Here is a 13,594-nt window from a genome sequence, read left to right as displayed (position 1 = left end):
AAAGATTATAAGAAGAGAAAGCAGAGATCAGAAGAAATTCTGCTCTAGTCAAATTAATGGGAATGCTACATTCTTATTTCTGATTAATTACTTCATAATTTCAATTCATAATTGAAAAATTATAGTCACCTAAAATACGAATTAATCTATTACATATCTTCACATTATCTTCACTTTCATAATTTGCATTTCAAGGGAAAAATAGCATTGCAATTTTTCCTTATCCAACTTGATATTCTTTGTGGCTGGTACATCAGAGCTACAGTGCCCAAGCCTAAGAAGGTGGGAATTCTGTCATATGTCTATAATATTAAGTTGAAGAAGGCCAAATTAAAATATTGGAATAAAGTATTGAAATTTGACTAGACCACATTTATCAAAAGCTGAATACGAAACAGCATATTTTGATATTTTAGCATTAAGTCAAAAAGTTAGTTTATTATGAATCTGTACCAATTCTTATATTAGATAAAACAATGTAATTAAATATGGATTTGTAAAATCATTTTTACTCTAAGGAACTCAAGGTGATCACATATTTAATGAATTAGATAGCGTTAAAATGTCATTTTGAAAATAAAATCTAAACAACAATGACTTTTTGAGGTTTTAATAATCAATATAGTAGTGTACAACTGAGAAACAAGTTAAATAAGATCTAAACATACATTAAAATGTTGTTCAATCAGTCAACAATTATATCATTAAAACTAAACTACAGATATGGTAAGAATGCTCCTATTTTGGAAACAAAAAATATTTTAAATAAACATTTCAATATAACAAACATTAAGACTATGTAGTTTCCCCAAATGCTTTAGTGTGCACAGAACAGCATATGTAGCTCCTGCCTGTACATCTTAAAACAGTAACATATTTCTCTCCAAGATCATAGACCTGCCTTAAAGGGGTAGCTTCTCTAGGCTGTTGCAAAAGGATTAGATTTGGGTTACCACATGTTGCAAAGCACATTTGGAGATCAAGTCCAAAGCACTATACAATTGATAATTATTCATGCAGCATCATATATTGCTTGACACAAATAATAAGATAATATTTATTTATTACATTTAGTTCAAATTAGGAATTTTGGAATTATTATTTTTCATTCAAAACATTTAGAAATCAGAAGGACAATTTGAAGATACAAATGTTTGTGAACACCTATGAGTAGCAAGCTAGCAAATATTGAATTCAGCATTTACATTTAACTGTGACTCTTCTTTAATGTCGGCAATGCTGCTATACAAGCACTCACTCAAATAACTGGGTTCATATGAAACCAACACAAACATGCTTATTTCGGGGGTCAAAAGAAAATAAGATCCTGTCTTATTTTTGGAGAAACACGGTAATTATCTATGGGCTTCCTGGAGAGAACAAATGGCTGTAACAACTTTTGCTTTTATCGACATCTTTTTTCATTTTGTTTCAAGAATCTTCCTCCTACACACATAATTTTCCATCTTCAAAGCTGTTTTCACTGTCTATTCACTTAGCTAGCTTCACTATCTTCTGTATACTTTCCTCTAGATCAGGTGTGCTTAACTTAAGGCAATTTTACTATAAAGCTTTTTAACTGTGCTGAAGGAAAGTATATGCATGTAAATGTTAATTATTAAGTATATAAATTATTTAACGTAATTTAAGTTTTGATATAGTTCCTACCCTTTCATTACCTCTTTATCAGACATTAAAACTATAATAGTTTTACAGGCAACTCATGTAAATAAAATAGGAAGTAGAAGTAAGATATTTATATTTTCTCCTCCTAACATTTAAGTAAAATAACATTTCTAGAAAAAAATCTGACCAATTTGAAAAAAGCTCTACATAATTTTGAAAACTTCAATTCATAAAATAATTCATAAAAGTGGAAAATTGTTGTCTGTAATCAATTCACATTTGTCTAAGCACTAATTTGTAACAAAACTCATTTCCAATATTGTATCCATATGTATCAAGTCGTTGCAGCTTGTCTAAAAATTATCTAGAAGTAAAATTAGACTTCACACAGAGAAAATTATAAGCATTAATGAAAGTGATGATAAATATTAAATTAGACAAAATAAGATCAGATATATATAAATACAAACAGTTGTGGTGGCACAATGGTTACAAAGCAGTAGTGCAGGCTAACTCAGCCCACAGCCAGGAGTTCAATCCTGAGCAGGTAAAGGTTGACTCAGCCTTCCTTTCTCCCAAAGGTCAGTAAAATGAGGACCCAAATCATATATATGTTTGACAGTATGGTGATTTGAATATTTGAAAGTGAAAATGCATAAAGACTACTATTGGACTGAGTATGCAGAATAATAGATTTTGAAATAATTGGATTTAATGAAATTGTTAATAGAGGATTTTTAAAACCTTCATATACATTTGTATTCTATTTTCCTACAAAAAGTATTTTAAAGTAATACTATTGTTCTGCTGCAGTGTCTGGAAATCCTGATAACTGAAGCAAATTAGAGTAAAAGTCATTCAGATCATATAAGGATTCAGAAATTGATAACCATGTATATTTTATATTCGCAAAACAGTTTGGAATATTTTACATTTTGCAAAAATAGGTTTATGCTGAATATTATTGTACAAAAGTCAGCATATAAAACATAACAGCATATATATTAGGTGGATATAATCACTCTGGTTTATATCTTACTAAGATTATAATCTGAATTTGAACTATCCAACAAGTTAATTTCTTTAAACTCTTTGAATAAGGCTAAATTCAAACTCAATGTATCTTATTTTCTGTTTTTTAAACTTTTCAAAATTTACCCTTAGAAAAACAAAAGAACCCTAACTGCATAAAATAAAATCGTATTGTCCAAACCTCAAAATAGAATTCATACTGTTCTTTACTAATATCACATGGAGCCTACCAAAATAATGAAAGTTAATGTAACTTTTTAGAATAGCAGGTCTTGTTCACTTAGAGGTCACTGAGGTCAATTACTAAAAAGTCATTGCATAATATGGGCAGTCCTTGACTTATGACCACAATTGAGCCCAAAATTTCTGTTACTAAATGAGAGAGTTTTGTGAATTTTGGCCCATCTTACAACTTTTCTTGCCACAGTTATTAAGTGAATTTGTGCAATTAGGTTAGTACCATAGTTGTTAAGTGAATCTGGCTTCCCCATTGATTTTGCTTGACAAAAGATCACAAAAAGTGATCACGACTCTGGAATACTGTAACCGTCATAAATATGAGTCAGTTACCAAGCATTTGAATTTTGATCACATGACCATGGGGCAACCAATGTAAGTGTGAAAAATGATCGTAAGTCATTTTTTTCAGTGGTGTTGTAACTCTAAACAGTCATCTAAATGAACTGTTGTAAGTTGAGGACTACCTGTACTATATATTTATGCATTAAGAAACAAAAAAAAACAGGAAATAATTTTGTACTATGCAAGTTCAAAATTACTGGTGAGACAATTGCACAGATGCTGGCTCCTAATGTCACTAAATGTAACAATTTATCTGTGACCATGGCATGCTAAGGCTGGTTATGCATTCCGTACCTTCAACTAGATAAACATATGAGTAAGAATTAATTTCTCTCATGTCAATTTACCTAAAAAGTCACGTTCTGGCTTTATGTACTCCTGGTCAACATAATAATTTATCCGTTCATGCAAAATCAAGCTATCTCTACAAGGACTTAAGAGGAATTTTATAGTGTAATAATTAATATGCTTTTAAAAACTCATGCATTTTTAAAATTGATTTTAAGATTCTGATCATAAATTTGGGTCTGATTATCAACAATATGAAGTCGTAATCATAGCTTCATGGCAGTACACACGGTTTTAATTTACAAAGTTCCAGGTTCAAATTCTGCATTGAGAAAGTCTCTTGTCTAAATCCCTAAAAAGTTGTTTCAGGAAATGTCAATCATAATACTGAGTTACATGGATACAATTACAGTACTGCTTATACTGCTTATGTGAATTATCTTGTTTTATGGAAAGCCTACATTTAATTACAGGCATTTCTTAATATGCAACTATACAGTATTTCAGAAATCGTATAAAAATGTAATGAACATACGAAGGACAGAGATATTGCTTCTTTTTCCCTTTTCCTTTCTTTGAAGATTTCTCTTTGGAACAGACTTCCTCAACGTATAAGGAGAAAAAAGCAACCACAACAATTGCCAAGAAAAACTTCATTGTGGGGATGTGAAGCCCAGGATTAAAGTTGACCTATGTTAGATAAGAAAGAACAGAAATGCAATTTCATGAGGTTCAATGAAGAACTAGGATATACTTCACACAGGAAGCAAACACTATTAAACATCATACATAGAAATAATTATTCTCTAATGATCAGCTATTAGATTTTATGAATTTGGCTGTTATATGATTTAAGGAAAGCTAAAATAGACATATATGAGAACTTTTTTCCTATAGTTGTTAAAGCATCTGATTAGAAACTAGCAGACTGAGAGTTCCAGTCCTGCCTGAGCACAAAGTTATTTACCGTAGGTGACTTTGGATCAGTCACTCCCTCTTAGTCCTATGAAGCAGGCAATCGCAAACCATCTCTAAAACATCTTACCATGAAAACTATAAGGATTACCAGGGATCGAAACCTAGTCAAAGGCACTTAACAAATAAATTAAAAATAGATATATCTTTAAAGCTCATTTAAGTTGTTTCAGATTGGGGTGATTTTATTTTAACTGTCATTATAAACTTTGCACCATATAGTCATCCTTTATTAATAAAACCTTGAGTTACTTTAGAAACCAATCTTCCAAAAGAAGCGATAGGCATGAGCATTCACATTCGGAAATTCTTAAATAGAAATACTGTAATCAGTCATGGAGTTTTTGATATGTATTTTCATATTATGCTACCTATAAGATACAACAAATTAGTTTTGGGCCCTGTTTAGAATTTTATTCTTCTAGTAGCTCAATTAATATTAACAAAACATTTTACTACGGTATTTATACAGAATATACGATATATTCATTCCCACTGGAATGTTCAGCTTTTTATTACAATTAATATACTTACATGAAGTATCAATAAACATTCTAATTTCAAATAGAAATAATGGCAGGTATTCATTGAAGCTGTTTTATTATTACATGCTCTGCATGGCACTTATTGAATATTCTGTATCAACATAGCTAAACAAGGAGCAGCATAATTGTTTACACTTAATACAAATACTGTTTGCTGCACTGACTGAAAAAAAAATCTCTCTGCATTTATTATCTTCAACCAGCCTTAGCTTTCTAGAGCAAGTGACTGAGCATTATAATATGTGCTGCGTAGATTTCTTTTTCCATCGTTCTTTCTCCTTATTCTGAATGCAGAGGTTGAATATTTATATCCCTCCAAAAGAATTCAACAGAATTTATATCTCTAGCAACAGAATTGCTGTCTTTCTTCCAACAGAAGACGCAACTTCTTCTGCCCACAGCGATGGGGACTGCAGTCAGATTATGAGAAATGGGTTCTCTGAACCTCCCATAAGCACATCCAGGCTTTGGACCAAGGACATGCTCTAGTGCTGCAGCATTGGTGGAAATGGTGATTGTACCCCCTCACGTCTCCAGTGATAAGGTCTCCATAACATCTTCTCCTGCATTCACTAGTGTGAAATCTTTGTGGCCTTTTCTGAAGTTACCACATATTACTAAGGTAAACACACACACACACACACACACACAAACACACACACACACAAACTCTTTATAGGATCTTTATATAGAAGATCTGCAGAACACATTTCAAGGTGCAGAAATAGCACCTTTGATTGGAGAACACATTACTAAGAAAACATGCACACATTTTAGTGATTGCCTGTGTCACCTTAGCAACAGATGTCACTTTTTCCCCCCTTCCACCAAGCAACAATACCTAAGGCATATCGCTTGCCCCCTCCAGCGCCTTGTGGAACCAACAAGGCCTCTAAAAACCCCACTTGTCTCCCTTCAAATCAGAACCGAGCAGTGGATCCCGGCTTTTCCGACCCAGTCCCTCGCCCTTGCGCCCTACAGATTTTCCTGTATTTGGATAGCCACCTGCCTTTCCCCCGGGGATGAAAATATCCCCCAGGCCGCAGTTTCGCGTCTCGACCACGGCAGCAGCGCCCGGGGATTCCGCTGTCCCCAAATTCTTTCCCAGCAAAGGCGGGCGGGCGGGCGGCTGGCCGAGGCACTGAACGGAGGTACCGATATGGAGCAGAGAGATGATGCCGGTCGCCCACCTCTGCAGAGCGAGACGCTGCACCAGCCCGGGACCTCACGGGGAGGGCTCGCCATCTGGGCACTTCCCAAGTCCCGCCTGCATGTGTGCCAGAAGCCTCCCCATCCCTTCCCTTCTTCAACGGACGCGCCGGCACAAACTCCTCTACGGCCCTTCGAGCCACGGGACAAGGACTTACCGCTAGCAGGAAGAGAGAGAGACGCAGGGATGGCTCAGCCTCCCCTGCCTCCCCCGGGATTATAGCCAGAGGTGACTGAGCGGTCCGCAGCGGCCCATGGCCAAAGCGAAATTCGCCAGCCCGTTCGGGAAGAGAAACGGAGCCACCTCGGAGAGCCGCCGCTGAATTATGAAAACGAGCCCCGCATCAAAAAAAGCGTCCATTTGGCTACTGAGCATGCGCACACTCCTCGAGAGGCTGTGAGGGAGCATGTGCGAGCCTGTTGCGCATGTGCGGTGGCGATGTGGACGTCTGCCCTTGCTCCTTTCTGCCCCCGTCGCTTTTCTGCCTTTAAGCCGTTTGCTCCGACGGATTTGCGAGGCTTTCTTCCCTTCCCTTCTGCTCGCACCTCGCCTTTTTCGGTTGTTGGGGTTTTTATCCTGAATTCATTAAAAAAAAAACTTGGAATATTATATCAGTACAGAACTTCTACTACAACGATTTAGTCCTACAATTGTTAACTGGCTGTCAGTTATATCTAATATACAGTAAAGTCTTCCAAGAAAATTAAGAAGTTTGTCTCCATTTACTGCATGATATTAAGGTGGCAGAGGAGATATAAGTAGTACTCAACTCATTGACCCCAAAATTTCTGTTCCTAAATGAGATGTTCATTAAATGAACTTTTGTCTCATTTTACAACCTTCCTTGCCACAGTCGTAAAGTGAATCGCTGCAGTTGTTAAGTTAGTGACAGTTGTTAAGTGAATCTGGCTTCCCCATTGCTTGACAGAAGGTTGAAAAAGGTAATCACAATCCTGGGACGCTGTAACAGTTATAAATATGAGTCAGTTGCCAAGTATCTGGAGTTTGATCACCTGATCATGGGGATGCTGCAGCAACAGTTGTAAGTGAAAAACAGTCGTAAATCACTTTTTTTCATTTATAACTTTGAACAGTCACTAAATGAACTTTTGTAAATCAAGTACTACCTGTATTTGGATTGGAATCGGTACCTATTTGCCTCCTGGGATTCTTTCTCTGTTCTGATTGAAAGACCGGTTTAGACAGTTCATTCAGTGCATTAAATGTAATGAGACTTCTTGAATTTGATTGGAAGAAAGATGTTGGATCTATATAGATCCTCATTCTTAATTGTTTTTACATGGGATCAGTCTTCACAGAATCATACCCATCACCACTATGTTAAAAAGAGAGTCAGTGTGGTGTAGGTTAAGCTACGTAACCGTATCTTAGATACAAGGCCCAGCAGTGGTGGGTTTCAAAAATTGTTGGAACCTACTCTGTGGGTGTGGCCTCCTTTGTGGGAGTGGCTTGCCACCCATGTGACCGGATGGGAGTGGCTTGCTACCCATGTGACCGGATATGAAATTATGAATTAGTACTTAGATCGGTCCAAGTAAGTATTCAGAAGTTAGTGGGTAGAAGCAATCGTAAAGCAAGTTATGGAATTAAAGCCAGAAATATTTTGTTGGCTATTTGAAAGAGAGTATAATATATATTTAATTTTACACATGTTAGCAGCTGCTGGAATTGTGTTTGCACAACAGTGGAAAAACAGATATGTAAATGAATAAATATTACAATGTGCAGGAATAAATAAATTGACAATTAAAATCAAGAAAGCTTTGAATACTTTTTCATGTGGGATTGGTTTTAGCAATTGTCAACTAACGGAAACAGAAATTAGAAATCCAAAAGTATGAAAGAAAACACAAATTATGTAAGGAAAGGTCCCTAAAATAAAGTGAGCAGACGTCCCGATTTCAGCGGGATGGTCACACTTTATAACAATTTTTCCCGTCTCCCAGGCCGTTTTAAAAAAGTCCCGATTTTCTGGCTTCATGTTGAAAGCCCAGTGGATTTGCTTAAGAAATCCTAACTGGGGCAAGACAAAAGACACCCTGTCTAACCTCTCTCTCTCTGTCTCAGTACTTTCATTGAAGATATTAAAACGTTAAAGCAACAAAACGGACCCCCCCTCTTTTACTCACTTTTATAAGAAAAAATGACCAAGTACCATAGAGTTCCAGGAAATGGCTAGAGAGGTCGCGAGTGTTACTTCCTGGATTTTCCGGAGGGGAGGGGCACAGAGGTTGGAGGTCTGCTCCAAAAAATGGTGACAAAGTTTCTTTGAAAAATATTTCCCTGACTAATTTCACCATCTCAATTTGCTCAGTTCTTTGTATTAACATCTACATCATTCTGGGTTTACTTGGAGTGCAAGCCTGCTGGTAAGTGAGCTGGGTTTTTTCTTTTATTTTTTTAATGTATTTTAAAATAATATTTTATTTATTGTGCATAGGAGTTTTTAAAATTCTGTGTGGATTCTTTTTTTAAATTGTCTTAGACTATTTAAAAAAAGATTCTATCCAAAATAAATTGAAGTGAAACCATGTTTAAAAATTCTGTGCACAATACTTTGAAATATATTGTGCAAAGAAAGAATAGTTTGAAATGTTTTACTTCAATTTATTCTGTGTGGATTCTTTTTTTAAATTGTCTTAGGCTATTTAAAAAAGATTCTATCCAAAATACAAAATACCAGCTGCAGTTATTCACTTAAGAACTGTGGCAAGAAAGGTGGTATAATGGGCTTAGTGACCAAAGTTACAATGGTATTGAAAAAAGTGACTGCAAAAACATAAACTGAACCTGATAGAAAATGAAGATCTGGAAAAACAAAATAAAATCGGCAAAACAAAAATGCAAATAAACCAGTACGTTGGCTGGCTTACAAATTGAAAAAGGAAAGAGGAAAAAAAGCTGATAAGCCAATTGGTAGATGAAGAAGGGAATCTACAACATTCAAATGAAGAAAAGAAAAAAATAATTGAGAACTATTATAACAAGCTGTATCAACATGAGAGGGTACCAGAAGGGAAAATAAGTGTAATCTTTATTGTCATTGTACTTAAATACAACAAAATTGATTTTAACTTCAATAAGGCAATTCTTAGAGAAAACTAGAATAACTAAAATCCTAGAAAAATTTAAGAAGGCACTAGAAGAAATAATTACAATGATGGAAGTAATAGAAGGCATCAAAAGGCAAAAGAAGGGGAAAACACCAGGACCAGATGGATTACTGGCAGAACCGTACCAAACACTACAAGAAGTATTAAGCAATGTAATGTTGGAACTATTTAATGACTTACTAAGGGAGGCAAAGATACCAGAAACATGGACGGAGGCATATATAACACTTATACCAAAAGAAGAGTCAGATCTACAACAAGTAAAAAACTATAGACCTATTTCACTACTAAATATGGATTATAATTTTTTTGCATCAATAATGGCAGAGACTTTTAAATGAACTTATACACATAGACCAAAATGGATTTCTCCCTAAGAGATAGATCAGAGACAATATGCAAATTGTATTGAACACACTTACTACAAAGCCCACCTAGAGAAGTAAATGGCATTGTTATTTCTGGATGCACAAAAGGCCTTTGATAATGTGAACTGGCAATTTATGATAATGCAATTTCAAATGATGGGATTTGGTGAGGGATTTATAAATATGATCAAAACGATATATAATAACCCATCGGCAAAGGTAATGGTAAATGGTGAAATGACAGAAAAGATAGAGATCACGAAGGGAACTAGACAAGGATGTCCACTATCGCCATTATTATTTATACTGACACTAGAGATTTTTAATAGAGAAATACAACAAAATAAAGAGATAAAAGGGATGAGGGTCAAGAAAGAAGAATATAAATTACAAGCATTCGCAGATGATTTGGTGTTTATTATGGAAGATCCAATAGAAACAGGGCCAAAACTAGTTGAAATAATAGAAGAAAATGGAGAAGTAGTGGGCTTGACGATTAACAAAGATAAAACAAAAATTCTGGTGAAAAATATGACAGAAAAACATCGACACATTTTCAAATTGCTTTAGTAGATGTCCTTAAAAACATGCCCAATAGCTGTGCTAAGGAAGGGAGATTCAACAACAAACAAAAACCAAGATTGACTTAACTTGTTACATAAATGGGCTTGGGCAGTTCTATGACCTCTTACAAAAAGAATTGGTAGTAATGCCATATGTTTTGTGCTTAATTACAGAATATTTTTTTAACCATTGCTTTACCTTGTGAAACAATCTTCAGTGTATGTTTCCCCTAAGGTGGGATGATCCATGGGTTTTATCAGTTTGGCCTTGATATGTGTGTGTGTGTGTCCAATTTTTACACACACAGACATCTATGTGTGTGTGTTAAAATTAAAATATTGTAATGTATATTGACTTCCAGTAATCTTCCAAAGAAAACTGATCTTTTTTTACCAATATGTTCTGTACTTATTTGGCTCTTTTGGTATGCCTCTCTGAAATGTGAATTTTTAGCAACCAAAATTAGCTTTTACAGATTATTTTCACTTAAAACAATCCTGATTTTGGCTTTTCTATTAATCCATTGTTAACAATAAACATCTGGTCTTCTGATTAGTCTATTCTTAGGGTTACATAGAAGGCAATGGAAATAATTAAGAAAATAATAGGAAAGAACAATTCATTTTCTTCTGTTCTTTGTTCTGGCATAAGGATCTCAGTTCACACAGATAAATAGAGTTTGAATTTCTGAATGTCACACATTTGTTCCTAAGGAATTTTTTTTAATGAATTTCAAGTTGAGTAGTATAATCATACATGAGATGTAAAATATTGTGGAATGAGAACATTTTTCAATTTCATATCACTTTTATCTGGTTTCTACAGGGAAGAAACATATATTCTGGTTCAGAAACCTATGATTTCTTATGATAACATCTACCACATGAAATGCATTATTTATGGCACATACTACTTTCAGAATAAAAACTGTACAACCCTCACTGACTCATAAAGAAATTCCAGATTTAGGTATGCTGGTAAGAAAAATGGCCCATGGAGTGGAAGCTGAACATTTCCACTTATTGTTTCCACTTACTGACCACAAAGCATGTCTACTCTCTTATTAGACTACTGATGTTTTTGAGCTTTCTCCTTCAATCCTTGATTTATATAGACGCGATATAATCTACAACCTGTTTTACAACAGTTGCACAAAGTAAACATGATTGTTTTTAAATCATGGGTTCCCTGAATTTCTTGCCTAGTGCCCTTTTTGTCTATTAACAGCTTAATATCAATAATAACCATCTGCCTTAATGTATTGTATAAAAGCATAAAATGTGGGTATTCACAGTGCTGTTCACAAAATATCTATTGAAAACCATCGGGTTTTCCAATAAATTATTTCCTATTGCACTTGAAATACTCTCTTGAAGGTGAAGGTTTACTTGCACTTCAAAGATTTTCTCCCTGCATTGTAAGCATGATGTCAGCCTCTGTTTTGCTTGCTACACTTGCTTGCTATCGGTTAACATAGGAATGGGGGGGGGATGCATAGTATTGGGGAAGGGAATTATATTGTACTGGAGGAGGAGTCTTGTTCTCACCATCTTCTGCGCATGCTGGTGGCTGATGTATGGACTTGGCCAACCGTTTCGCATACCAACTTGATGAGGCTGTTTGAAGATGCACCCCACATGACACCTTAGGGAGTTGCAGATTGGACAATGGGTTGGGGAATTAGGGGGAGGGTGCTGGGTAAACGTTTGATATGTATATGTTCCCGCCTTTCTGGTTCAGAACTTGCTTTACTTTTGCTGTTTTCACTTCATATCTAGTAAAAGTATTTTAACTCTATTAAAATGGAGTTGAGGTTTTCCTTTCTTGGATATTGAAGGAGGCATGCCTGACATTAAGCAAGATCTGCCTTCGCACCCATCCCGGAGTTAAAAGCTTCCATGGGGGGGAGCACCCAAATGTCAAACCCCTGTAACCAGCAGGAGAATACAATGGCAAGGGTCACAACCAGCCAAAAACCAGAGGATGACTGGCAGGCAGCTGAAAGAGATGATCTCATGATGACCCATGCTTTACACCTTCTTCAGGGGGCTTGGGAATGACGGCACGTCTGTGTAAGTCTCACTGAAAGGGAGAGTGAATTAGCTGAGCAGGCAGAGGGCGAGCAGAAGACCTGGTTAGCCCTGAAACATCCCTGGGAACAGCTGCCAGAGCTGAGCAAGAGGGAGGGGCCCCAGCCACAACAGCAGCAGTATGAGCTCCCCCAAGGAGGGGGGAACCCCCAAAGGCACCAAGTGCCTCAGATTCCTCCACTTGAAGTGAACTACGGAGGAGATCCCAAAGAACTGGGGGGGGGGGGTTACTGCAAGTTTGGGATTACATGCAAGAGTATGGGGAAGTTTTCTCATCGGAAGTTGCCAAAGTGAGAAGTGTTGCTATGGCTTTGGGAAGCAAAGCAGCTGCCTAGATAATAGCCTTACATAAAGATGATTCCCCCCTGCTGAGGTATTACAAGGGGTTTATGACTGCCCTGAGGAAACGTTTTGATGACCCCCTCCTAAATCAAAAGGCGAAAAGCAGGATGATACCTTTAACCCAGGAGGGGAGGCCTAAGGTTGGATACACAAGGAGTTACATGAGCTGTTTGTGCACATGAGGGGGAGGTCCAAGGAGGCACTAAAATCAGAAAAAGAGGGGCATTGGGAGCCCAGCTGCTATGCTAGGCACGGCCTACAACTGACCCCGGCTGGTGGGGAGGAATCTGGCTGGCAGCTAGGGAGATGCTGTGAAACTGCCCTGGAAAGCATGGCAGGTGCTGATGTCCTTCCTCCAGGCCAGGAGGAGAAGGAACCCTCCGCTTTCATGGGAGAAAGTGAACATGATTCAGTTGACAACCACTCGGTGATGGACTTTATTGTTGAACTACCGGAAAGTCTGGGATATACCATTATTTGGGTTATCACCAATTTGTTTTTCAAACAGATTCATTTTGTGCCTTGCTCCAAGATCCCGTCAGTGAAGTCTTTGGCTAAATTGTTTATTTCACATGTATATAGGTTGCATGGTGTACCTGAATGCATAATTTCAGACAGGTGGGTTCAATTCACCTCCCTCTTTTGGAAAGAGTTGCTGAAATTGTTTGCCTCTGCCCACCATCCTCAGACTAATGGAGCTTGTGAATGGACTAACTCGGTTTTGGAGCAGTACCTCTGATGTTTCATCAATTATCAACAGGATAATTGGGCGGAACTGTTATCACATGCAGAGGTGGCGTACAATAATTCTGTTCACAGCAGTACCAGCATGTCCCCT

General features: G+C 36.8%; 1 protein-coding gene across 2 annotated transcripts in view; it reads right to left on the bottom strand.

Moving 5' to 3' along the window:
- The window catches only part of GLRB (glycine receptor beta), a 44,965-nt gene extending 38,329 nt beyond the window's left edge, over positions 1 to 6,636 (bottom strand). The window contains exons 1-2 of one of the 2 annotated variants that reach the window (XM_014067026.2): positions 6,416 to 6,636; positions 4,064 to 4,218 (exon numbers count right to left, since the gene is read on the bottom strand). In XM_014067026.2, the coding sequence (XP_013922501.1) occupies positions 4,064 to 4,185 (122 nt within the window). In that variant the 5' untranslated portion in view covers positions 4,186 to 4,218; positions 6,416 to 6,636. Of the gene's footprint in view, positions 1 to 4,063; positions 4,219 to 6,053; positions 6,181 to 6,415 lie in introns of those variants that run through there. The other variant, XM_014067027.2, reaches the window with a different exon arrangement.
- Between the last annotated feature and the right edge of the window lie 6,958 nt (positions 6,637 to 13,594).

This window comes from Thamnophis sirtalis, unplaced genomic scaffold (genome assembly GCF_051295495.1).
Source record: "Thamnophis sirtalis isolate CommonGarterSnake01/CBP01778 unplaced genomic scaffold, rThaSir2_p1.2 scaffold_10, whole genome shotgun sequence".
Classification (NCBI taxonomy): Eukaryota; Metazoa; Chordata; class Lepidosauria; order Squamata; family Natricidae; genus Thamnophis; species Thamnophis sirtalis.
The sequence above is the reverse complement of the archived record's forward strand: the minus strand, read 5'-3'. Positions and strand labels throughout refer to the sequence as shown.